At 40.1% G+C, this 27,379-nt stretch overlaps 1 protein-coding gene across 3 annotated transcripts in view; it reads left to right on the forward strand.

The window, feature by feature from the left end:
- The window catches only part of LOC148402723 (TOX high mobility group box family member 2-like), a 79,546-nt gene that overhangs the window by 26,795 nt on the left and 25,372 nt on the right, over positions 1 to 27,379 (forward strand). For 2 of the 3 annotated variants that reach the window (XM_088356333.1, XM_088356341.1), the window contains exons 2-3: positions 12,992 to 13,051; positions 24,785 to 25,051. In XM_088356333.1, the coding sequence (XP_088212459.1) occupies positions 12,992 to 13,051; positions 24,785 to 25,051 (327 nt within the window). Of the gene's footprint in view, positions 1 to 1,769; positions 1,863 to 12,991; positions 13,052 to 24,784; positions 25,052 to 27,379 lie in introns of all 3 variants that reach the window. The other variant, XM_088356327.1, reaches the window with a different exon arrangement.

Raw genomic sequence — 27,379 nt, forward strand, 5'->3', positions numbered from 1 at the left:
TCAGCGAGCCAATTCAGCCTCTCTGGGATGGTATATTGTACTTAGGAAGAATATTGCCCGAGGCTATTCATTAGTGGTAAATAATTGAGATGCTCGGATAGTGCTAAGGTGAAATGCCTCTTATTATTTCATGTCGTTTGTGTTCTTCTGGCTCTTCAGTTTAAGGATATTAAAAATGCATAAGTCTTCCCACAAATGACTCACTCCAAAGACTGTCTCACTGAGCTCTAATAACTAACAATTCCTCTTTGTGGTTTTCAACCCATAGTGACTTCATCAATTCTCTGTCTGCTTTTGATCATGTTCTTTTTAACGATGTTATTTTAGTGCCAAGACTCGTGGGGTAAGTCTCTAGTTTGTAGATGGCTGTATCCTGTCTGCACGCTCTTTTGTGTGGGAGTGTTTACCTGGCAAACAACATGCCATTGTGTATGAATAGCAAAGCTTTATGTTATTCATAGATTGTCGTTGGATATCTCACTGGCAAAGAAATGTCGTACATCTGCCTTACGCCAGCACTGAGTGCTACCCATTTATAATGGTCAGCTTTGAATGCTGTTGCTTTTTTGGTCGTGCAATTTAAATTCCAGTGATCTAGGACAGCTAGTTTTTCGATCGTACTCGGTAGTTGCAATTTTGGTTAGATAAAAGCAAGTTTTTGTCAACACTGAGGCTTGTTTTAGGTCAGTAATGTCTGCTTGTAGCTGGGCTTTGCTAATTGAAAGCTAGTTTTGATAAACAATAGTTTACGGTGGTCAGGTTTAGCAAGTTTTGAAGGATTGCTTGTGGAATTGTAAACATTAGGCTTGCTTGAAGCTATTCGCAGACTGCCTTTTGTCTACTTGTAATCAGCCATTTGGCTTGGTTAGAGATCCTTGGTGGTTACCATTTGGGCTGGCTTTTGGCTCATCGGCTGCTGGTCATGCAAGGATTTGTCAACAGTGCTATTTACAGCTCAAAGATGAAATACATTCAGATCTGATACAGATGGTAATCATCACAACTTGTATTTGTTAAATGATTTCATTGTGAATTTCGCTGAAGGAATGTCCTAGAACCATGTACACAATAGCCTAATTTGACAGTGTTGTTTTGCCTTATTCTGTTTAGTTTTTGCAGCCTAACAATCACAAAGGGCAAGTGCACACCTGCTTCCCTGAGAATTGCAGATCAATCCGATTGCACAAGACGTTGGCTGATGTTCCAGTTGTTCAAATGCAGTTGTTTCTGCAAGCATCATGCAGCGTTCACTCAATGCTCCACCATACACCTTTAGTCTCCACCGTTTTGGCTTAGTGCTGCGGCCTTGTCGGGCTTTGTGTGTCTGCTTGTCAGTATGAGAAGTAGCGCAGGGAAACGAGTGAATGGTGGGTATGGGGTGGAGGGGCGTGCATTTTGGGTGGATGGTATGTCAGCTCATTAACCTCCATTCTCCCACCCAGCCCCCAAGGTGGAAGCACTGTGTTGTCTCATGCCATTACTCCTCCCTTGCACGTGTGCATTGGGATTGAGGGTTGCAAAGGATGTGGAGGATTTGGGAGGTTTGTGAGCCTGTGTGTGTGCGTGCGTGCGTGCATGCGTGCGTGCGTGTGTGTGTTGTGGTTGTTTGGCTTGACATGTTCCTTTACAAATGCACTGCTTGTACCTTGCAAACTAAAGCCCCACCATGTCGTTTCCTTCCCCACTTTTGTCTTCTCTGTCTCCTCTCTTTCCTCTCCCTGCTGTCTCTGTCTGTCTGTCTCGCTCTGTCTCTCTATCTCAAACCACAGGCCCGATACAGTGTGGGTGAGCGAGGGGTCAGGCTCCACTCTGCCCCCCATCCAGGCATCAATCCAGCTAGGAAAAGACTGCCCACTGCTGTGGTGAGATACATTAGCTAAGACCCACTTCATAAAAACCTCTCCTGTTTGTGCTGCCCAGTTGTTTGGAGAACTTTGACCTTGCAGCATTGACTTACAGACCCTATTATGATGATGTCAAGTTTTAATGAAAACAGCTGACAAAAACCTTTCTGACATACAACTATCGTTGCACATGCAATCATTCTATAATAGATTACCAATATTTTCATGTTTCAAAAACAAGAATCTGATTTATTTTCTTGATAAACCTAATAGCCATATTGGAAGGAGTTTTAACAGAGAAAAAAAATGCTGGATGGATCTTTAAAATTAAAATATTTAGGAATTATAGTTGTGTATTTAACACAACTATATGTGTTCATTAATTGATCTTGACTTGTCTTGACAACAATTGGGGCAAAATGAATTGCATTACCTCCTTGAAACCAGTAGATACAGTAGTCTTGAATTAATCCCTCAATTGATACACCTCTAAATCAAATAACTATCAATTGGATACAAACAAGCTTTTGCTAATGTAACTTTACTTACTGTAAAGTACGCAGTCCACTTTCCTTTTCCATTGGCATTACGTCTTTTCAATGAGTAATTTTAGTAGTGTTTTATTGTATTGTGCTTAACTTATCTCAATCTGCATTTTCAACAGTTCAAACCGTTCAAAAGTTTGGGGTCACCCAGACAATGTAGTGTTTTCGATGAAAATTACCATGTTTGCACAAGTGTTTTCAAAAGTTTTCAAGAGCTTTCTAATCATCCATTAGCCTTGTAACACAATTAGCAAACACAATGGACCATTAGAACACTGGAGGGATGGTTGCTGGGATACACTTATGTAGATATTGCATTAAAAAACAGACGTTTGCTACTAGAATAGTCATTTACCACATTCACAATGTATAGAGTGTATTCCTGATTAATTTAACGTTATCCTCATTGAAAAATAACAATGTTATTTTAAAAATAAGGACATTTTGTAAGTGACCCCAAACTTTTGAATGGTAGTTTACAAGTAGTGTTCATAGTTTCCTCAATCTTAAATTGTTGTGTTGGGAAGAATGAACACCAGAATATTATGTTCAAAGTTCAAGTGTGTGTGATTTCAAAACCACATTACTATTTAATTGATAATTCATAATGTGACGTGGAATTAATGTGCAGAGAAGAAACAAATGCATTCAGTGTGATTTATGAACATTTTGCATTATTTCTGTTCAAATGCACGAACAGTATTTGATACCATCTGTTATCGTTGATAAATAGAGCAAAGTTACTTGTTTTATAAAGTGTAAAACTGAGACACTTATGAAAGTAGCTGTGTTCCCTGTGTTTGTAATCATCGTCGTCGTCACTACCACAACTGTCAAACTCTTTCTTGCTTCTTTACTATTCTGTGCGCAGGCAGCAAGCAGTAGATTGCAATGTGATAACCAATTATATGATGGAGGAAACCAGACTTTTTTCCCCCTCTTGCTGCAGTTAGTTATCTGATGCTGTGGTTCACTGAGGCAAAGGGCTTGGGGTAATGTGACATTCACTCTGCCCTTTATCTCCTCCTCAGTGCTGTTTACCTCAGTTAGTTTCTTGCATCCTCTCATGAGAAACCTCAACAACATACTGCAGTGTATGCACACACACAAACACACACTCTCACCTCAGAATGTGTAACTGCCAGGCAGACCGGTGGGATAACTACTTTACTTCCTATTGGCGCCCATGTAGTTAAATATAGCACTATTGTGCACCTGCTGGGCCCAGCTCATTGCATGTGATGCTGCTGTGCTGGAAGCTGTTCAAGTGTTTCGGCTAGTTAGCATGCAGTTATTGATTATCCTCTGCAGCTTTGTGCAGTCTTGTTATTTTTCTTTTATATCTTTGAAGCACACATTATTTCTCATGGTCAGATGGACAGTGGTAGCATGGTTGCAATGTGCTTACTGTGCAGAGAGTTCAATAGACAAGGTAGCATTTGTCCACAGCTTCAAAGCACACGGAAAAGGAAAAAAAAGGCTGTCCGAGCCTAGTAAATTGTTCCAGTCACACAGGGACTAAAACCATGGCTGACAAATGCGATAAGATAATAAATGCTTTGTTTGGGAATGGATAATCTGACTGACGCCAATCCTAAATGCAAACCTGATCTTTTGAAATCAACATTTGACTGAATAAATTCAGAGAGACGACATACTGTCGCATTATACCCAGGATATCCAGGTTGTGATAAATTGCAGTTTTTTTTTTTTTTTTTTATCAGCAGTATAAATTGATACCATTAAGTGTCTGTGTGCGCTGCCATTTTCGGCATTATTATTCTGGTCAAGTCACTCAAATTTGGAAATCCATATCGGGTGGGTTCCAGTGCACCTCCAAATTGGAGTTGAAAACTTTCAAACTTCCTAGGTTTCTGGAATGAAGTAAAAATAGACCAGAACTGGAAACGCATCTTTTAAACAGCACATATTTATAAATGTGGCTCTGTGTCAAAATGAAATTGAAATGTCAAATGGAAGCATTTGCAGTGTGACTCCATATGTATGTGTATGTGTGTGTGTGTGTGTGTGTGTGTGTGTGGGGGGGGGGGGGCATTAAGATGTCATGGCTTCATTTCAGTTTTGGTTATTGCCTATGTTCAAGTGCTATAAAAAAAAGTCTTCTCGCCAAAGGACGACTGAAATGCTAACAAAATGGGAGGTAAAACATGTCTGCTCTGTTCGGGGATGACTAATTCTGTTTAAGGACTGCACGCAACTATTACAATATGAGCTGTGGTTAGTAATCTTTGGGTACTATGACAATCATAGGGATGCTATTTTATAGGAGCCAGTGTACGTTTGTACTGTTTTGAACCTGAGGGTAAAATAAATTTTGTTGCATGCTCATCATTCTGATAAGCAGTCCAATTCTCACTGGGTAGGAAAACATGAATTTTTGTTACGATTATTCATGCGGTGCAGTAATGACTTGAGTCTTTGGTTTTGCATTAAGTCCCTGCTTTTCAAATAAAAGTTATGTACTATTACATACATATCTTTTTCAGTGGGGGTGGGGTAAATAAATAATATATATATAAATAAAAAATATCATCTTGAAGCCTTGAATTGTACTAAAATAGTTTGAGGTCCTATCGTTAATGAGATTTCAATTCTGATGAGCGCTCATTCGTTTACCGAACCTGGGTTCGGAGTAGAAACAAGCATTCTCCTCAATCTTGCCTTACTTCTGTCGCTATCTCTGCAATTAAAAGTTTGATGTCTTTGTGGCTGCTCCACTGCAACAGATGAACAAATGAATGAGAGCTGCAAGCTTCTTTATTTTTAAATCGGCGGTGTCGGAAGTGGTTGAAACCGATAATGTTTTTTTTTTTTTTGTGGGTTCTAAATGTTTTTCCCCCAGCCTCTGAATGAGGATGTGCTGTTTTGTGAGTGTCATTTAACTTGAAGAGGCTTTAGGGACATTCTAAATAGGGAGTGAGTATGTTTTGTTGTTGTTGTAGTTATTACATAGATCAATTGAGACCCTTAATAGTTTCCAACATGATACAAAGTCGGCAAATCATCTTAATCTTGGCCCTCATCTGATAAAGTTAGGAATGGTGTTGTTTAACTCAGTGGGTCCCCCGGTACCGGTCTGTGGCTCATTTGGTACCGGGCCGCACAAGAAAGAATAAATAAGGCATGATTTTACAAATCGGTGACTTGTACATAACATAACATTACTTATGTTATATTGACGTGATGTTATGAGGATGCTGCAAGTAAAGTTGCATAGGAATACACAGTGGATTCCCGTTTATTATTACATTATACGGTGGTGTTCGCATACAGAATTCCTCCGTGGAACTAAGTGTTGAAGAGTGTTTTGGGGTGGCAGTGTTTATGTGGTGACACACTTCCGTTGTTGTTCTGCCATATGATTGGCTGGAAAGATTGTTTAAGATTGTGGTTTGGTCTGTTTTGCGGAAATGGGATAGGTCAAACACGGATGTTTTTTGCAAAGAAAACTTCAATAAACAAAGTGCAGTCGGTGATTTTTTAATTTATTGATGCTATTTTTTGATTGATCCATTTAATTTGGATTTTCCAGAATTGTTTTAAGAAATTTTCTTTGCAAAAATTGTGAAATCATCAAACACCAGTCCGTGAAAATATTGGCTGACAATAATCCGGTCCGTGGTGCTAAAAAGGTTGAGGACCACTGGTTTAACTGATCTGTACACCTAAACACAGTGTGACCTTTTGCATATGACATTAAAACTGGTCGGAGGGAGTAAATTTACAGACATAGGCCTTTCCTGTATGCGAATCAGGTAGTCAAATGTGGGTGTGTTTTGGGTGCATATTGCATGCTTTCACACCCAGGAAGAAGCCCTGTTTCCCATATCGAAACACAACAGAGCAAATGACGCCATGGCCACAAGCTGTACTCTTTACAGTACAGTTGTCAAACTCAAGGCCTCGAAGTCAGATGCGTGCGGCCAGCAAAAGCAAAATATGTATGTCAACTTTTATGATCTTTTCTAATATCTGGACCAAACTTTTGAATTGTCTTGTGTTATACATAATAATGTTGAAATTTTGCAAACAATTTTTTGCTATGCTTTTTACAAAAACTGGAAATTAAATAACCAATTTACCATGACATTTGATTTCAAACTAGTAAGCCATCAATTTATTGTGTAGGTGATAATAAGATGAGACAATTAAACATTTATTTAGATGTGCAGTCCCCTCTGAGGGAAGCCGTAACCATAATGTGGCCCACCACAAAAATGACCCTGACACCACCGCCAGGCGACAGTAGGTGTGTGTGTGTGTGTGTGTGTGTGTGTGTGCGTGTGTGTGTGTGTGTGTGTGTGTGTGTGTGCGTGTGTGTGTGTGTGTGCGTGTGTGTGTGCATGCGTGCATGTGTGTGAGTCTTCATTGTGTGCTCGTGGTGCGGTGGCAGCATTGTTACTGTAGTTTTTTGTGCATCCTCCGATCTTATATATCTTGTGTGTGTGTGTGTGTGCGTGCGTGCGTGCGTGCGTGCGTGTGTGTGTGTGTTGGGAAACATCAAAATTCAGGGGCACATTGTCTCAGATTGAGGTTTGTTCGGTCTCTCCTGCAGCTTAATTGAACACAGAAGGAGGGAGCGAGTGAGAGATGTAGAAAGAGAAATCAAGAGAAGAGTGTGAAGATGAGGAAGGAGGGTGCTCAAACAGGCATGCATATTGCATGAGGAGCCCCCCACCCCAACCCCCCGACCACAGCCACCCCTTCCACACACCAGCACCACCACCACCACCATACCCCTTTCTTCACAGAATAGCTGTGTACTGTTCTGGGCTTATTAATTCCGCTCGGTGAGAGAATTATTTTTAGAGACTTGGTGTGCTGGAAAAGGCTTTTAAAGTCACAAGTATTACACATTCTGTTTGAGATTGCCTTATATACATTGAAAAGTTCTAAAAGTTTGTTGAGTGGTAAGACACTGCAGTTTTTCTACACTTTTATTGTCACAGTAAAGATCCACTTTGATGTAGAATGGGTTAAAAGGACAACTGTCAAACAACAGTCACATTATAATGAAATTAGGGGCAGTGTAAACCATTCAAAAACTATAATACTAGTTATGTGTTTGTTGTCCTGCTGTTCACTTTGCAGTAAAATGTATGAATGCACACAATCATGGCAAAGTGAGTTCCAAATAAAGGTATACAAAGTATGCATCTTAACTTTGTCTCAGCCCAGTAGAATTTTCGATGAAATATAAATTTCCTTTGTTCATCTTTTGTGGACTATTAAAATTAATGGACCAAAATTAATAGAAGCTTTTTCATTTTAGAAACAATATTTTTATACCAGCTCAGTGGCCTAGTAGTAGAGTGTCCGCCCTGAGACTGGAAGGTTGTGGGTTTAAACCCCGGCCGGGTCATACCAAAGACTATAAAAATGGGACCCATTGCCTCCCTGCTTGGCACTCAGCATTAAGGGTTGGAATTGGGGGGTTAGATCACCAAATGATTCCCGAGCGCGGCACCGCTGCTGCTCACTGCTCCCCTCTCGCCCAGGGGATGGATCAAAATCACATGGGGATGGGTTAAATGCAGAGGACAAATTTCACCACACCCAGATGTGTGTGTGACGATGACCATTGGGACTTTAACTTTATATTTCTTGACTGAAAACGTCACTTTTTCAAAATACAACTCTCACACAATTGACAGAAAATACCAAGAAATGATTTCCATGAAAGCACATTTTCATTGTAATTCATGTAATGCTGTATTACAGGCTGAATAATCTGTGTTCAAAAAATAATAATACAAGGTAAAACTTTAATGGGACAGCTGGTTAGTGCATTTTTAACTACAGTGCTTTGTTGAATAATTTAATCTGGGGTTTACGTCATATCTTTTGGTACTTTTGGTACACATGGCGTTAAAAGTTGAATTAGTTTGCAATTTGATAAATAGAAAATTAGATGCATCACACACATCTACGCAGCACCTCTCTCTCTCTCTCTCTCTCTCTCTCTCTCTCTCTCTCTCTCTCTCTCTCTCTCTCTCTCTCTCCAAAAACAGATGCTGCCTCCAAGGTTTTATGTGGAGTTTATGGATTGTCCATCAATCCAAGCCAAGCTTGTACATCGGTCATTCAGCCGCCCTCCGTCTCACCTGTGACTTGATGAAATGACCCCGACAGTGTGTCGCATTCTTAGCGCAGTGTAACTATTCCACTTTTTCCCTAGATATGCTGGTTAGCATTCCTCAATCTTGTGGCTTCATTATCTTTGAGACGCTCATCGTTGTCGAAAATTGCAAGACGTAATTGTAGGCCTTACTAGCTGCACTACTTTCTTTCCTATCTACTTCCTCACTCTCAATCACTCCACCCACTTTTCCTCTAACTCTGAATGCCTGTTATTTATTGTCCGTCTCAATTTAGGGTCTCCTTTTAGGCCATCTACTCTGGTCTTCACTATTATACTTTTATGTATGCATTTTTTTTTAGTTCCTAATTTATCTTTATTCCTCATCTTATCATTACACTCGCAAATCCTTTTTATTCCTCTCTCGCTTGCACCACGTGTCATGCAGGGAAACATCGCAAACAGCGGTCCCTGCTGAACAATTACCATGCAAAGCAATCCAAATAGAGATGTTTGCCGAAAACAACATGTGTGTAATTACTGCTTAATGAGGCCCTTGTCTCAGGCAGAATGCCCAATTAGACTGCCGGGGAGCGAACGATGCCAAGGCCCTCTGAAGAAAGAGAGGGGAGAGAAGTAGAGGCAGGCTACGACTGCAACGCGAGGTTGCAAATGATCAGAACATGAGAGGAAGAAAGGGGGGAGGGAATGGAAAAGCAGTGAATGAGAAGATGATTTCTGCTGTAAATGTGGAGTAATGGCAGAGCTGATAGCATTGAGTCCAAGATAAATTGGCATTTTAAGTGAGGCAGTGCATAAGAGAGCTAAAAGGGTGGGGGTGCTTTATATTGCAATGTATGAGCAGCCATGTTGAAGCACAAAATGGCTGACCTTTCTAGGTAGTATTTCATCATTTTGATTCGTGTTTTTACCCCTTACATTTAATATTATTGTTTGTGGCAGGTCACTGATGGTACATTTTGGTGTAGGCAGCATGTGGTCAGTTCCCACTCAATAATGATGTGGATGTTATAAATAAATTATTTTGTCTCATGTACCCTGTGACTGACTGGTGACCAGTCCAGAGTGTAGTCAACCATTCGCCGTAGTCAGCTGGTATAGGCTCTAGCCTCCTGAGCAGAATAAGCAGTATAGAAAAGCAGTATAGAAAAGCAGTATAGAAAAGGAGTATAGAGGATGGATGGATGGATGGATGGATGGATGGATGGATGGATGGATGGATGGATGGATGGATGGATGGATGGATGGATGGATGGATGGATGGATGGATGGATGGATGGATGGATGGATGGATGGATGGATGGATGGATGGATGGATGGATGGATGGACAGGCAGGTGGACTGGATGGGTGTATGAACAGACGGATGGGCGGATAGAAATATAGATGGATGCTTGAGGGTTAGGGTTCTATTTTGGTTGTGCCTATGTGGGTTCGGCGTAATAACGGCTGCATTTTCATTTTTGTGCCATTGCAATTATAGTTTACTATGTTTGGAATATCCAGCGGACCCAGAAGGTTTTCATTTAAATGCCCCCGGTGCAACTGATAATTTGGTACAGAAATCAGACAAAATCAAGACCAAGTGAATCCAGGTCTAAGTTGTGGCACAGGTGATGTGAGACAATTTTGGTAGATTTGATCTTGGGCCTAGGCAAAGACAGAGTCTGTGTGGTGGATGTCACTGTATTTCATTCATAAATATGACATCAGCTTGCACTGAACCCTCTGAATGATTATAGAAATCAATTCATTGAATGCACTATTGTTTTTATTAGCATATTTAATATGTTTCAAAAGCCTGTGACTGGCACAACTGATGTGTCTGTGGGGTGGGATGGGAGTTTGCCACACGCGTGCATTATGGGGTGGAAGGCGGTCTTCAGGTGCCTTGTTGGCAGTGGTCAACTTTATATCATCTGCACAAGGAGATCTGCTTGCTGTTCCTTATCAAAGTAAGGATCTCCTGCACAGACTCCAGTGAGTTAGTTTTGCTTCTTCCATATTGAATATAATATATATGAATGTGTATATATATATATATATGTGTGTATATTCAATATCATGGCAAGCTTTGACAAGATGCACTTAAAGCTGTATTCTCTCATGAGTCCATCTGCCTCGCAAGGTTAATATGAAAAAGGTTTTCAAATTAAACTGGCTACCCCAACTCCACACGCTGTGCTTCATTAAGCAAATGTCCTCTTTCTCCCCAGCATCAAGTAAATTAGTCAGCATCCCATTTGAAATATGTAGTTTTCACTGCTCAGGGTTTTATCTTTCCCTATGAGTATAATTGAAAGCCCTGTCTCAAATAAAATCAGATACAACAGCAGTGAAGTAATATATTCATTTGCTCTGTCAAAATTATAGTATTGGTAAGTTGAACATTTATTAAGACATGTTGCAGGTGTGTTACACGGGCTTGATCACTTTAGCATTCCATATTGCAAGTTAGTAAGTGATAAGTTGAATATGACCCTGATCATTTGTTGAAAGTTATTAAAATGATATAACAGCATGGGTGTGATTATTCCTTGCTATGTACAAGTGTCCCTTTCCGCTCAACGTGACTGCAAAGTTTGCTTCAATTCTTGCTTTATGGCCACTCCCAGTTGAATTTTTCCAACTAGTTTACTTTTAATAAACGGAACACAATAAAAGACAATTATACACATTGTGCAACGCTGTAATGGAATTTCCATAAATTACAATGAGAAATGGTGATTTGATTTACAGTGGTACTCCTACTTACGAACGCCTATACTTTGATCTGTTCAAGATACGAACCGGAGCCTCGCGATTCTTCCGAACCGACGCCGCCAGTGCAGAATGCTTCTTTCAGTCTTGTAAATCCAAATTGACGCCACCACTGCATAATGCTTCGTTCAGTCTTGTAACCATACTGGCGCTACGCTATGCATCATTAACCAAGCAATGTCCGATAACATCCGCTCATTTCTAGTATTTCTTACCTCTCATATGCTCATTTAGCTACCTTCCTCGTATCCACATGATAATTAGAAATAATATGGTCTGTTAGTCAAGTTAATGTGTTGAAATTATGATTTCATCTACATATGTTTGCAACTTTGTGTTTACTTCTCATCAATCTGGATGTTTTATAATGTATAGGTATTTTTGTAATAGTGGTCCTATTGATGTTTAGTTCCAAATACAAATGACACATTCAGCATTTAAGTTCAATTCAAAATGTTCAGACACAGCCATCTGCTGTCAGACCAAGTTTAAAAACGATCCGTTTTAAATTGGATTCGGAAGAAAGAGTTAAAAAAAAAAAGAAAGACCTTTATTTCTTCTAAATCCTAGTTTATTGATTTTGGTGTGACAAATGTTTAAAGCTTAATAAAGGTTTGCCCTCTTGTTGGCCACTGTTTTAACCAGGTATGTCATATCTCATTTCATGTCCTCCAGAACACAGCATGGTGTATTTTGTCTTCAAGGCTTCTCTTTTTGTGTGCACAGACGGCCACCCGAATAAAAAAAGGGCTCCCAGTAGCTTCACATCTGAGGAATCTGGTGTGGAACGCTGTCGGGTTTGATCATGTTGTCTCTTGCTGTCTGGCTTCTGTGCAGTGATATTACAAAGAGTGACCTCAGTCAGCAAACAGAGAGGGGGCTTCATTTGACACATTGAGTTTTTGTGAGCGTGCGTTTGTCTTTTGTGTGTTTGCGTGCGGGTGATTGTTATTATCCAACCTAGTCAAGGTTTGTTCCATTTGCTGCGTGCGTACTATGAAAAAGTGTGATGCCTTTGGAAGCCAAGGGCGTTTCACAATACGTCTCCTCTTAACAGGGTAGCAGTTTCTCCGTCACCTTGACACTGCACCTGTTCACTTACTGAGCTGTTTGTGGGGAGGAATCTCATTTTCTCCTGAGCTAAAAACAGAATGTGAGTTGGGTTTTTTTTGCCCCTCTTTGTAACAGCTGATCTTTGCAGGGAATTCCTCTGGGATTAATCCTTCCAGCATACTTGACACCAGAGCTAGCGTGTTGCATGTAGCACTTGAGTGGCGGCCTAGGATTGTTTCCCTACAATCTTGGAGGGGGGGGGTCAGGGGTCACTGTTTGAGTCCTAACCCCCGTCAGAGATTGTTTTGGCACCTGCAGCAAGTGATCTTTCAATGCCTTGTTAGCTCGCTCCCGAAGACGCGGCGTGTCGCCGCTGTGCGCTGATTCATTCTCACTCCTTCTCACACACCACAGAGCCCACAGGGAACAGCCTATCTTTCACCACTGAGCTCATGTAGCCTCATTACTGGCACCGCTGATGAACAGTAATTACCGACAGTCCCATGCCACACATACTATAAGGTTTAACCAAAGTGACAAAGTCATTAGTCTCTCACTTCAGGCCACCCGTAAAGGGCTTCTCTACTGCACAACTCCTCCATGGCGTATTTATTGATTAATGTTTATTTGGATAGCATCTTAACGCCTCCTCTCTGCTTCTTCCCACAGTTTGATGGTGACAACATGTACATGAATGACAATAACCAAGAGTTTCGGTCACCAAACCAGGTAGGTGTGCCCACATCTGTCACCACTGTTATTTATGTCAAACTGGAGACATTAAAACAAACTGCCTCTACGTTTAAGTCAGTGGAATATCTTTTATTTTATTCTGTGTCTTAGTACCACAGTTGTGACAGCCCGTTTGGCAATGAAGATGTTGATTTTTTTAGAGCTGCTAGAATGATTGGCTGCATGAAAAATAGTTTGCAGAACTGTAAAAATTGCCTTTGGAAAATCGATTAAGATTCTGCAAATTTGGCCAAAAATAAGTGCAATTCCAGTCACACCCCACTGTTTAATGTTTTCACAATAGTACAGCCGTAAAACCTGCTCAGAGTCATACGTAAGCCCATGACTTTGAACCTTCACAATGGCATTCACAGCTATGAGCAAGTTATGGGTGAGTTTTTAATGAAACTAATATGCAGGTTACGGTGGGAGAAACACGAGTAAGTGTGGAAAAAACGCACAAGCGCAGAGAAAACATGCAAACTCAACAAAGCTAGGTCAGAGCTGAGTTTCAAACTCATAACCTTTGGCTGTGAGGCAGATGTCCCAACCGCATACTCCAACCAATGGAATAATCATTTTTTCTTTCTGAAAAATTTAATATTGGTTAGATGTTACAGATGTACTTCCCCCAAATTATACCCATGCCTGAATACACACATTTATTTTCTGTATTAAAGTAAATAAACTCTGATTTATTATTATTAAGCTGTTGGTTGTGGTTTTGGTTTTAGTTGTGGCTGTGATTCATTCGCTCTGGAAAAAAAGCTTTAGACGCAAATCTCCATGCTGAAAGCTTTCTGCCAGTATGAGTTGTTTCTGTGTATTGCTGTTGTGATTCCTAGGATATTATTATTTTTCCATCTGGTTTAATACTGAGGGTCAAAATATGTTGCCTGTTAGGAAGTGATCAGAATTGGCAGAATTCAAAAGACTCAGAAGTCACAATAGCAAAACTTGTTCGATTCTAGCCTTAAACCAAGAAAATATGGATAAATGGTTTATTTCCTCCAAATAAAACTTTTACTGACATATTATAGTGTATATAGCAATTGCACCATTCTTAATTGTGTTACAACTCACTTGTCTGTGTACAATTGAATGACAGCAGTGGGCAAGCAGTGAACACCACTGAGTCAGTTTAACCCAAGAACAAACTTGGCTAAAAATAATACATCCCAAAAACTAATAATTGAAATTAATGGCTAGAAATAGATTCATTATGGCCCTATTTGATTGTCTTGTACATCACTAACTAAAGGGGATATTTGAGTTTCTCCTGTTTTTCCACATGTAAGAGATGGCATTACATAAATCTCCACAAACCACAAAATGTGTGCCATTTGCCAGACTATGTTATTTTAAACATAGCATATGGATTACAGCATCAGCAGTATTATCACTGCGTGAGTCAGCAGGTCACTCACAGCTCATAGCAGCCACATCTCACCACTCGCAGCATCACTGATGCACTGCTTGCTATGGATGCAGTCATGGTCACAGTCAGGGCGCAGCGGGGAGTGCTCCCAGCTGCTAAGCGGGAGGGAACACACGGCTGGACATATGGTCAATTGTGGAACGTTGTGATTTGTTGATCCAGCAGTGCGAAAAGAGAGTGAAAACATGGTGAGGTGGACCCTCCTCATCAATTAGCGCCTTGCTAAATACCTTCAATGACAGGTCAAGACCATTGGGTGCAGAAAAACACAAACTTGTCACTTTCTACACTATAATAGAAAGTGACATTTTATTTTTTCACAATTCAGTTAGATTGTTTCTTCATGTGCATGCTCTCGTAGTATTTTTTATTTGTTTTTGGTAATCCCTGGTTGCGTAGTTGATAATTGTTTACTTAAGGGCCTCAGTTACCACATTTGTTCTCTAGCTATTTTAAACACTTTATTATGAATTCTAAAAATAACAATGATGTGGGGACAGATTAATACTATCAACAATGACAGTTTTTAGTGTGATTTGATCTTGCCAAGACAAAAACACAAAAACAAAATGCTCATAAAACAACACACACACGCACACAATTCATACACGCTCACACAGATGATTGTAGTATAGTCATAAGGTTGCCTTAACTTTGATGTTGGGATTGAGTGACTTGTAATAAGAGGTCGAGAGGGAGCTTTAAAGCTCATTGTCTACTTATAGCTCTCATCACAGACTGGGGGTTCATTATTGTTAGTCGCATTGACTGGGCTGTCCTAATTATATGTCACTTTGCATGCATACATGTGTGCACACTAATTGGGATAAATGTCCGGCTTTGTACTTTCTCCGCTGCGGCAGCCATGTGTCAATCAGCGACTGCCTCGGCAGGTCTGCACTGTTGTGTCAACAAATAGCTTCTTAGTGGATAAAGCAATTTGGGCTTTTCAAAACATCTTGGCTGCAGTTGATGCTCTGTCAGTGATGTGAAAGAGAAGCTTACTCACCACCAGTCCCGAAACTGCCCACCACGAACACAAAGTTCACTCTGGCTTTAATTCCCCCAATCCTTTAATGCACCACAATCATTTGAAATGGGGGTGACGTGTTCATGGCTTTGCTGTAGTGTGGATGGTTTCAAATATTAGGCAGTAACATGAAATACTAGAATGATTAATAACTTGGCCTTTATTTGCACTAAGGTCTGTAAAGAAGCAATTTTTAAGCCGCCTGTCAGTCTTGTACCATGTTCTTCCGTATTGTGCAGCAGCGAGATGTTGTAAGAACACTTAGCAACCATTGAAATTGCATTTGTTCTTTGATTAAAATTTCAGTTCAAGAAGTGTAATTCACATTTAGACACTGTTTTAAAAATTCAATATGTGTAAAAGAAAATGTATTAGCAGCATATACAAGGTCAGAAGCAAGTGATGCACTTCAGAGCCCAGCCAGAGAGTTTGTGCACCCATTTGCGCACGACATGAAAGTCAGCACTGATGCTAAGTGATATCACTGGCTATTTCTGGTTGCCCTGTCCGATGCCAGACATGCTTTTCTCCTTATTTCATGACATTGTCCTGTCAAAATCATTATGAAATTAGATATTTGGGGTAAAATTACGCTTATTTTTGAATGCTTTTTGTGATATTCATTCATTCCATGAGGAAGTGTAAATCAAGGATTTTATCATGTGTATGGCACCACAACAACATTGATTCATTGTAACAATTCTGAAGATTCATTAAAATGCAACTACATGTTAAAAAAAAAAAAAAAAAAGCGCTTGGATTATTTGAACAAAATCAGAGCAATTTGCTGCACATTTGAGTCATTTCATAATGGATGCTTAATTTCATGCATTTTGCTTCTTAAATATTTCTGGCTTTTGACTTTACATCCGACAAATCAGTCTCAAATATGGAATAATGTTCTGCTTCAATATAAAATGGGGATTACTGTAACATTAATAATGTGTATATATTTGTCTTTCATAACGTCTTCTGGGAAAAGGCTCAAGAGACAGTATGCTACCTTCAAAATAATTTCCTTTTAGAAAAGAAGAACCCCTTAATACAACATCTAAGTGTGGATTCAGGACCGTCTCGGAGTCTGATCATGATACATGCCAGTGAAAAAGGTGCACAGAGCCAGAACAGAGAGCCCATTGTTTGCGTCTTCCACAGCATACACAGTGAAGTAGCAGTTTGACACAGCCAGGAGATTGCATTACACATAACATCTCTGCACTCTTAAAAAGAGAGAACCGCTAATCAGAAACAGCTTTAAAGAGGGGAACGTTTACTGTCTGCTTGGACGCAATCACTTCATTCAAACAAGATGTTTTCAAGGTTCTGACCACTGTACATTTTCTATATGAAAGTGATGTTTTCCATGTGTCCCATTCATCACATAGTGTCATACTGTTGACAGCTTATTCGGATTGTGTTCATATATCTGTCCAAAACCATTAGGGGAATTATTTTTTTTTTCTGTTGTCTTGATTGGTTGAATAATTACTTGAGATTGCATCTCATACGATATAGTTTTAACCTAATTTATTTCATCATACAGTTTAATTTCTCTTGCTTGAAAAAACAAGACAATCATTATTACAATAAAATTAGGAATAGAATCATTGTGCATCTTATTTTGTTGCGGAACAGTGCACAGAAATAACGATTTAAAATGTCTGAGCTGCTAGAATAATGTTAAGTGCTAGTTTGTGGCAAATGAAAATTGTCTGTCACTTCTGAGCTTAAGAGACCCCCCCCCCTTTTGCGTCCCACTGAAAAGCATCTCACTTTATTGTGATTATCGTGCGTGTGTCAAATAATGCTGATTGCAGTGCATATTTTTGTAGCAGGGTAATAGCTGCATGACAGGGCTCGCTGCCAAACCAAAATGGCTACCTTCAACACCACCACACATTTTCTAATTTGGTTCAATGGAGAATAAGCGTTTTTTTGGATTCATATCAGGCCTGATCTGTTGGCGTGTGTGTGCAGACATGTCCTCCACATATATTTTGGAACGTTTGGGCTGGTTTCTACTCACCCTGTAATTAGCCTGCATGCATAAACAGTATGTGTAGTATATTTGAGATAGTGATGTGGAAATGAGAGACAACAAAAGGAGAATTTAGAGAAGCAGCTGTGTAGAGAAGTATATTTTAAGTTAAAAGAAGTTTGTGTGTGTCCTGCACTCATGTTGGATCTTTTGCCTCGTGTCCTTTTGAAGCTGAACAAGGGTCCACTGGTCTTTCGAAAAGCTGTAAGTTTCTTCCTGTGTATTCTGCTCGCAGGTGTCTTGCTGTGCCATGTGTCTGTATTGATTTGGGACGCTTGCAAGCCTACAGTGGCCGATGGGCTGTGTTATAATAGAAAACTCTCGAGTTGGTCTTGTGCTCCCTCTGATTCTGTGTTTCTGTTTTTCCATTTTGCTCTTGTTGATTTGAGTCTGTTTTTAGACACAGATAGTCTCTCATGTCACTCAGTGGCTTTCATTCGCCTTTCAACTCATTTGTCTCTCACCGGAATGAACTTCATACAAGCCAATTCATGTTCCAGCTCTTCTCAGTCATTCTAAAATAAATACTATATTTTAAAAAAAAACACTCAGTTAACTGTATCGATGTACGTATATCAACCTATCAAATGCTTAGCTGACAATGTTGTTTTGCTTTTGCAGGATTTATTTCCGGCCAAGTTTGGTTATACTCTGGCAGGAAAATGTCAAATCTGATCCCTTCTTCACACACCTCGGCTTATTGCAGCTCAACTGTGATAAACTCAGGTTGTCAAATCAAATCACTTTTAGATTTCCCAAATTATTATTATTATTATTAGTAGTAGTAGTAGTAGTAGTAGTAGTAGTAATAGCAGTAGTAGTTAGTAGCAGTGGCACTATGAACTATTGGTTTGTAATCTTAATATGTTGATCTGAACACAAAATCATAAAAAATGATCACCCGCAGCTCGTAATTTGCTGCCCAGTGTTGTTTCTTATTATTATTATTATTATTATTATTATTACTCATTTTACTTCAATTTTGAATGAAGTACTTGCATTGTAAGGGTTTTCATACTTTTCATGTTGTACTTTTGTACTCAGGTCATTGCACTTTCATATACTGTCAGGACGTAGGTTTGTACTTGTGAGGTTGTTTTTGTCTTGTTGGCTCATTACTCTTTCAAACTTTCTGCATTGTCTGCTCACCACTCTTTAATACACCCTACAATTTGTGCTTCTGCTCATTAGTTATTGTCATATCACTGTTTTATTGTCAGTGCATAACCTGGTATTGTGAGCATGCATATTTACATTGTGCAAATTAAGGGCAGGTTTTCAGCGTACTAGTCGACCAACGGCACAATTAACAGAGTACATTGACGCGCAAGATTACAGTCCAAATGTTGGTGTTGGGAAGGTGTTTTGGATGCACGCTACGGTGAGGTGGATGGGATAAGCAGATCATTTCTCATTTGTAAGGTTCTCAAAACAATTAAGAGAATTGCTTTTTTTTTTTTTTTAATATTCAACCGCGGCTAACTTTTCAGAAGTCGTCAACCAATATAACCATTCCAAACATTTTACATGATTATTGTGACTTCCGTTAATCGATATCCAGATGTGGTTTAGCCTTTATGAACAGCAGATAAGACCTTTAAGACCAAGTGTCACCACCATCACCACCTCCTCCTCCTTGCTATCCCTTTCTGAGTCACATCAGTACACCCTGGCACCACACACCCCGATGTAGGCGAAGGCATCGTTACTCAATAGTGACTCACACTGAACCATTATAGCCCCACTGCCACTCTGCTCGCCCTTATCAGTGAATCTGCTTGTTTCTCACCACCATAAAGGGACATTTAAGACAAAGGATGAGAAATAAAAATCTAGTGTCTGAAAACGCCAACACACATTTCATTCCTTCTTTGAGTTCATACAGAGCCGTCGGCAAGGTCAGGAGAGTCTCACAATATATTCAAATTTTGACTGAGTGTTGTCAAGTCGGGCTAAACACTGTTTTTAGCACACAAATACAGCAGTCCTGTAAAATCAAAATTTGAAAATGATGCTCGGGAACATGGGAGTCACATCAGCACAACGTCCACGCCTATGCTTGGAGGAATTGTAAAAAGCTGCAGCCAGGGATCTGAAGTTCTTTATGTAGGTCAGCCCATGCCCGCCAATAAGTCCAATTACCGTCAGCCTCAGAAATAGAACAAGCAGCGACCTTTGCTCTGCTTTCATGAGCATGAAATGGATTCAGGACTTGATGCAAGGATGGCACAATGAGAGGAAAAAATAGAATTGCAAACATGTTTAGAATGATCATATTAGGCAGTTGAGGTTGAAAGTGAGCTAATAAATGGATACAGCGACTAATTGTGACATTTAAGAGGTGAAGAACATCAAAATGACCCCATGGTCCCGCTTTTTTTGCCTGGCTGCTTAAAATGCGCCTTTCTGCAGAACAGCAGCACTCCCTCCAAAAATTCTGCAACTTATCAGCACCAAGAGAGCACTCAATGATTCATACAGTCTCTTAACAGAACTTGAATCCTTGCCTCTATTTCGGTCCCAGCATCTCGCTGTAAATGCAGCACGATGGAACGGAGGGATTTAGCGGGACTAAGTAGTTGGATATTTCTATTGGTTTTCACTGTGTTTTCCCCCTCCCTCACGCTCACTCTCGCTCACTCTCCTAGTGATCTTTCTCATCACATGGAGACCAAGGTCATGGCTGATTGAAATATAATAGAAGTGTAGACATCTGGCCTAATACTGTGGGAAGTTAAATCTATTTTAATGGCCCCTGCCGCAGTGGATTCTCTCTGATGCACTCTTGCGCTTCGCTGACAGTAAATCACAATGTTCTCTTATTACCCTGACTGGAATGAGGGCATAGAGAAAGAACAATGAGGGATCCACATCATTTGTTTTCACCCCTCCCTTGCTTTTTCCCCTTCCCTCCGCCCCGCCCCTTCTCCTGTCTCTGCTCCGTTTGCGAGTCATAAAGCAAGGGGCTAAAAGACTGACATCATGAAAATAAAAATAAAGGCGATAATACTCCCGCTATTGTGCCATATGTGATTACCAAGGCTTCCTATGTGCCTTGGGGGCGGGGGGGACCTTTGATGTACATTATCTTTTTTAATATATATTTTCAAATGAAAAGAATAAAAAAAAATGTGGTGGAGACCTTTCCGTTCCAGTGCAAAGATGAGAGACGTTTTGTTTAAACATTCAACTTTACCTCTTTGAATTACAGTGATGTAAAAACTGATAAGAATGTGTGAAAATTTGCTTTTTGTAGACCTTTTCAAAATACAGTACACCCTCCACTACCGTGTTTAAGTTCAGCTCGGGTCCACCCACATCTGCAATTGGGAGTCGGGTCTTTCTTAAATGAGATCCATTTTGATATGACATTTGAGAGAATTACCAGTGCACACGTAAAGCGGGCAAGAGGTTAGCTCACTGCCTCGCCATTGGCTGAGGCTTTCCGTAGCCCACCTGTCCTTTAGCGACAGACACAAACTTTGACCCCGCCATACTCCCGTAACACCCACCCTGACTCGCACACTTCACTTATCCCAGTTCTGTCTCGCTGTCAGTCAAGCGGGTGCTATTTCATTCTTTTCTATCACACTGTCTGCTACCATTGAAACAAATGAACTCCCTTGTATTTTCAAAGACGGGTTAGGCAGGCTTTTCGGACACTCCTCATCCGTGTAGCTAATGATGAGCTTGATTCTTTGCCTTTGTGTACAGCACAGGGTGGCTTTTGAAGGTGAATGGTGAAATTCCCCATAAGATGTTTTTAAAGATTTGCTGTTGCCATGTGTCTGTCTGGCACGCACAAACTGGACATGAGGATCTTTATGTATGCATAGCCAGCTGTTGTTTGTCGCAAAAACCATGCTGTACTGTCACTTTATTCACTGAGCAGCATATGGCTGAATGACTTTCCATAGGACATTGTCTACTCATTCAAAGTTATTTCAGTTTTGTGAGGCCTATTTTTTCTTCTCAGCTATTTTATTCATGTTTCCCGTGTGTCTTATTACATTCCACAATCACAGAAGAAATTCTAAACTTCACATTTCCAGTCTCTGGGCAATTACCCAAGCCATCAACCATGCCAGGCTCTCGAGGGGTTTCAGCAGCATTTTGTTTTCCTCTCTTTAATGAACATATCATGACTAGGTGGGCTGACAATCATTAAAAGCCATAAACGACTCCTTCAGCACAACCATGAACCGCCTTGAAGTATTTTTTTTCAAAACTGCTTTCTCCTCAAAGCTGATACATTTCTTGCTACTGAAGACTAGTTCATTATTTTTGATAACCTCACATTATGAGCAGTTTGAGTTAACAGTATTAATTGTCAAACACTAAGGATTATTGATGATTAGCAAGTTCATAAAGTGAACCACGCAGCCCAATTCCAAAATATCCCACATAAATGACTTGCATTCAACAGATCTTTCAAAAATTAAGATTAATATTTATCCTTCAAATGAAAGAGTGTTTCACACACTTTACGCACATAAAAGCATAGTCAATTTTTTTTAAGTTCCAAATGTTTTGCACTGATTTGGATCACATTTAATTAGGCCGATAAACTGATATATGAATGATAAACTGAGATATGAATGAGCAAAAGTTGTCGGTAGAGAAAATGGATAGCTGGCTGGCTGTTGTGGTGCTCTCATTTATGCTGTGAGGTAAATGTATTCCCAATAACTGACATGGGCTATCAAAACATGAAGGTACAAAAGGCTCAATTTATTTTCAGTTATCCTTTTTCTATTTTTTAGTTTTTTAAAACTGCTGGCACACAAAAATTGACAAAGTGCAAGCACAGAGATCCAACTGCATCTTTGCCCCCAGTTACATTTTTCATGGTCATCAAACACCATTACTTAAAAACAAAAATAGTCAGCACTCATTGTAGGTTCTATTGGCGGTATGGAGAATCAAATTAATACCTTTGTCTGAAAAAATAACACAGTTTCCTCAAAATTTTCCTCTGCTGGGGGCGTGTGAAGGTTAGGAGAGGGCTGAATCAACATTTGGTGTTTTATTCTGACCCCTCTTTGATCCGCTCTCCTTCATGTACTGAAAGACAGTATATTTATGAATTATTTATCTTACATTTGAAAATATTAAACGTGAAATGTCCTTGTCTCATGGCTAATCTCCAAGGGCATCATGGGAAGCCATAAAGATGAATAAAATCCTATTGAATAGCCTCTGACAGCATTTGAACCAGAGAAATTGCAAACGTCAACTCATATTTTATCACACCGAGAAGGTGTCCAAAATAAAGCAAGTACACTCGTATATTACATTATTTGATTAATAAACCAAAATTGTTTTGGGGTTAGGGTTGCCCGTTTGATTGCTGACTAGCAATTTCATGTCGCCTTATCTGCTTTTATGTTTTTGTTAAACGCAATACTTTTATTTACGCACATCATGTGAAATGGCTCAGTTTTGACCACACGCACACACACATACACACACACGCACACATGCACGCACTTTCAAATTAATGAGGGATTCCTCAGTATTACAACAATTCAGAAACCATTGGAGCACAAGGGGCTTTTTTCCTGGGCAGGCTATTTTTGTCCATTTATAGAATTTTCCTCTTTTCACATGAGAAGATACCAAACAAAAAAGAATACGGAACCTGTAACCATAGTTTTCATGTCCTCACATTGCGGAGTGAGCAGTTGGCCGTACTTGTACCGTTGGATAAGTGTACAAACCGTTAGATTTGTTTCTATTTGTATACAGACTGCCTAGCAACCATAATTCAAAATGACACCAGCCATTGCAAAAACCTTTTACTGTAAGGGGAAAAACAACTGTTCGTGATCATTTTAAGCAATCATCAAGAAAAAGCACATTCAGCACTCAGTAAAATGTTTTAGTGTTATTACTCTCTCTCTCTCTCTCTCTCTCTCTCTCTCTCTCTCTCTCTCTCTCTCTCTCTCTCTCTCTCTCTCTCTCTCTCTCTCTCTCTCTCTCTCTCTCTCTCTCTCTCTCTCTCTCGCTCTCTCTCTCTCTCAATAATACCATGCATTAGGAGAGCCACAGCATGCATTAGGAGAGCCACAGCCTAACTTGAGGTACCAGTTGTGTTTGGGAGATATCATAGCTGTTCTTCCACATTTTCTGTTTGCTTTAAATGTTTGTTTGTCAGATGAATTGCTGCACTGGCGGGCGAGATGACAGGCAACATGAGGACGATATTGAATTGATTCCTGAAATGTTGCAGAACGGACTCGTTGATGTGTACCACGAGACATGAATAATAAAAATTCTATTAAAAAGCTCTTGAATGGCTGACACTGGAATATTATTTGTGATGATTAATTTTCTTCAGTCATTATAAAGGGGAGTTGGCATCAGATTGCCGCTGACAAAATTGCTTTTTATTCCCCAGTGAATACCCTCAGTATGCTTTTGAGAGCAGAAAAGCATCATTTTTAATGCAGCATTATGTCAAGACAAGCTCTACGAAAGACAACTACAGACTCTGCTCATGCTTCAACCCCAATGCATTTTTTACAGCTCATTTATGCACACTGGAATTTTGTTATCATGAAAAACATGTTTGATTGCATTTAGGAGATCATGAAATAACCACAATGTTACACTCAATGGTATTTCTTTTCTATTGCTCACAAGCTGACGTTTTATTGTCGCTGTTGAGATTTGTGAAGCAAAATATTCTGTAGAACAGCTGTGGAGTGTGTGTAGTCCTAAGTATTGAATTGATAATGAATCAAATTATTCCTGAATAGTTTCTTGCTGTGTGGAATTGCAGCAATTTGTGCCAAAACCTCATGAATTACTTAAGGCGAGTTAAATTGCAGTAATTAAGCATTTGACTCCAACATTATATTCATGCTCATGTTCAAGTTAAATCTGTAGCAAGACTCTCTGAATAACAGGCTATATTACTTTAACTCGAGTATGTGGCTGTGTTTTGCAGGTGCAAAGTTTTCATACTTGAATTTTATTTTTGTGGATTTCCTCTGTGTTCCCCAGTTTACACCCACATACCTAAATATATGCTAATGCATCCATGTCGGTGGATTGGAGACTCCAAATTGCCCTTGGGTGTCGATGCACATCATTTTTGTAACCTGTGTTTGTCATGTTTTTCAAATATGTTGCCAACATTTACTGGCAATGGCAAACGAGTTGACAAGCATGCACAAATAAGTCAAGATTGCTGTTAATTTGTCTTGTATGCATTTGCAGAGCTATTCCAGTCAGGGCAGAGGCAGCAATGGTGGTGGAGGAGGAGGAGGAGCAGGTGATGAGGACTACGAGATCCCCCCAATCACGCCCCCCAATCACGCTGACCCTTCTCTGCTGCACCTCATGGAGCATGAGTCAGGGTACCCCTTTCACTCCTTGCCTCACAATGGCCTGCTCAACACCTACTCCTACCCCGAGCTGCCCGCCCTTATGATGTCCAACATGCTGGGTCAGGACACCCACATCCTCTCGGGGCCTATGCACTCAGTAAGTACACCCTTGTTCTTCAGCCCCCCCCCACACCACCCCACCCCGGTTTGTCATCTAACGCTCCGGTGCGATGTGCCTCCCTCTGCTCAACTGTGATCATTTTTTCATAATGGTAAAGCGTTCATCCATTAGTGTGATAATTAGAGCGGTTAGAGGCCACGGAAGCCGAGACAGTGAAGTCAAAGCAGAGGCTCGTGCCTTGAGTATGAAACATTTATAAAAACAGCGCACAGAGGTGCAGCCACGCACATTTCTGCAGCGCACAGCTTCTCTAATATCTCCTCGGCTGTGCAACTCAAAGATTTCATGACCTCAAAGCGAGCCAAGAAAGAGAGCACCAAACTCAGCGTTTTACATTTTCATTAGTCAAAGCGAAAGAAAGGAGAAAAAGAGGAGGTTTTTGAACAGAAAGCTCGACAAGAAGACGGAATGTCCCTTGTCTGCAACTTTTTCTTTTCTAAAAGGGACCCTCATCCTCCTTTGTGAAAGCAAAGGGACTTTTCTTGTGTCAAACATGCTTCACACCCAACATGTAAACACCCCTGCTGAACAGTCAGACGCTTTAATCATAGAATCGAACCCGATGATTTATAGATGCCCCGTGTGGTTAATTATTCAACATCATATACTTTCATCTGACATAAATATTACTTTTTTTCCACTCTACCCCCCATCATGAATATTGACGCTATAATGTGATGTATAATGTGAGTATCCGTGGCATTTATCCTCCGTTAATCAGGTTTTATGTGGTTTTCTTTCTCAAACGGCATAAGTTGCTTGCTTTGTTTTCACTGTGGGTGGTGGCTAAAGGCCTCTGTTAGTCGGGATTCGGTCACATTTCACAAGCTGCTGTGCTGAAGATTCTCGATCCATAAAAAGATGCTTTTGACTGCAACATAGTCAATATAGTGGCTGCTGGCTTGAGAAACCGATAGTCATGTGGATGAGTAGATTAGCGCTCTCCATGAATGGATTAAGGTCAATTAACCCAAATGTAGCCCAAGTTGAAGAATTTGTAATAAAGCAATCTTTATTTTATCTTTGTTTTTTTGTACAATGACACTGTGAAAGGACTCAGGGAAGGAGTGTCTTTTGTTCAGCAGCTTTTGTTTCACCTTTGCAATTATTTACCTTGAAATAGCCCTTCGGGGTAATGTTCCATTTTCTTATTTCGCACCCCCTTTTCTCATAAATGGACCGTCATCGCAGTAAATCTTTGCACAAACACGAACTTACACGCACGTTGAAAGGGCCGAAGATTTATGGAACGCATTCATGTTTCCCACTTTTACATTTTAGTACTACTCTTGCAGAGCCTCACTACTAATAATAGCCACTAATAATATTTCTTGTTGCCTAGCAACCGCCACAAGTAATAGCTTACTCTGGAAAAATAGATGACCGATAAGAAAGAAAAAAAGAGGAGGGGATGGGAGCTGGGAGTGGTGGTGGGGGGATTTCAATTCATTTATTATCTCCTGGGACAAGAGGAGCTTATTTCTCAGGCTGTGGAATAGGAAAGTAGGCTGTATATTGAGAAATATTTAAAGAAACTGAAGATGACGTTGTTTTCATTTCGTTTCCATTAGGGATGTTTCATTTGATGTTTCCCTCACAAAGTCAATTAGCCTCAATTTCATACTGATAAGCATATAATAAGTAAGAGTGAATTTCTGTCTGCTGTATGCTTATAGAAAATGAGGCTGGATTGAAATAGGCTCTCTGTCTCGATGTGTCACGTATGAAGGAACAACACTCGGGGCTGCATTAACAACGAAAACACTAATAATTTGCAGACCTGTTCACTATCAATGAAAAATAAAATAAAAAGCTGTACCCTAAGTATACGCTTCTCTGCAATAAAAGCTGTCCTTCAGTGCACAAATAAACCTCCTACAAGTACAAGCTCAGCTGGAGCAGCAGATTCGCTTCTTCTCAAGGGATGTTGTTGCTGTTTTTTGTACAACATGTAGCCTTAGGCTAAAGCTCTGTAAACTTCTCCCTGCTTTGGGATTCTCTTCCTCAGTGCACATCGATCCTGCTGCAAGCAGAGTTAAATCATTTCAGGAATGAGAGCAGTGGATTGACCACCATCATGCTGCTTAGGAACAAAATGTTCATTTTAAATGGCTCCTCACAAGAGTCCAATTCATCCTGCCAGCCTCCTCCTTATCCTTATGATTGGGACTCCACAAGCAGCACGCGTATTAACTACTAAATCACAAGATGTCGCAGATTGACGCTCAAGTCATTTCAGCGTGATGTACATCGAACCTTAAATGGACTGCTTTTTTCTGTCTGGTTTCTGTGTTTTCAAGACCT

The sequence above is a fragment of the Syngnathus floridae genome, chromosome 2 (assembly GCF_059516105.1).
Source record: "Syngnathus floridae isolate MCC-2025c chromosome 2, RoL_Sflo_1.0, whole genome shotgun sequence".
In the NCBI taxonomy this organism is placed as follows: Eukaryota; Metazoa; Chordata; class Actinopteri; order Syngnathiformes; family Syngnathidae; genus Syngnathus; species Syngnathus floridae.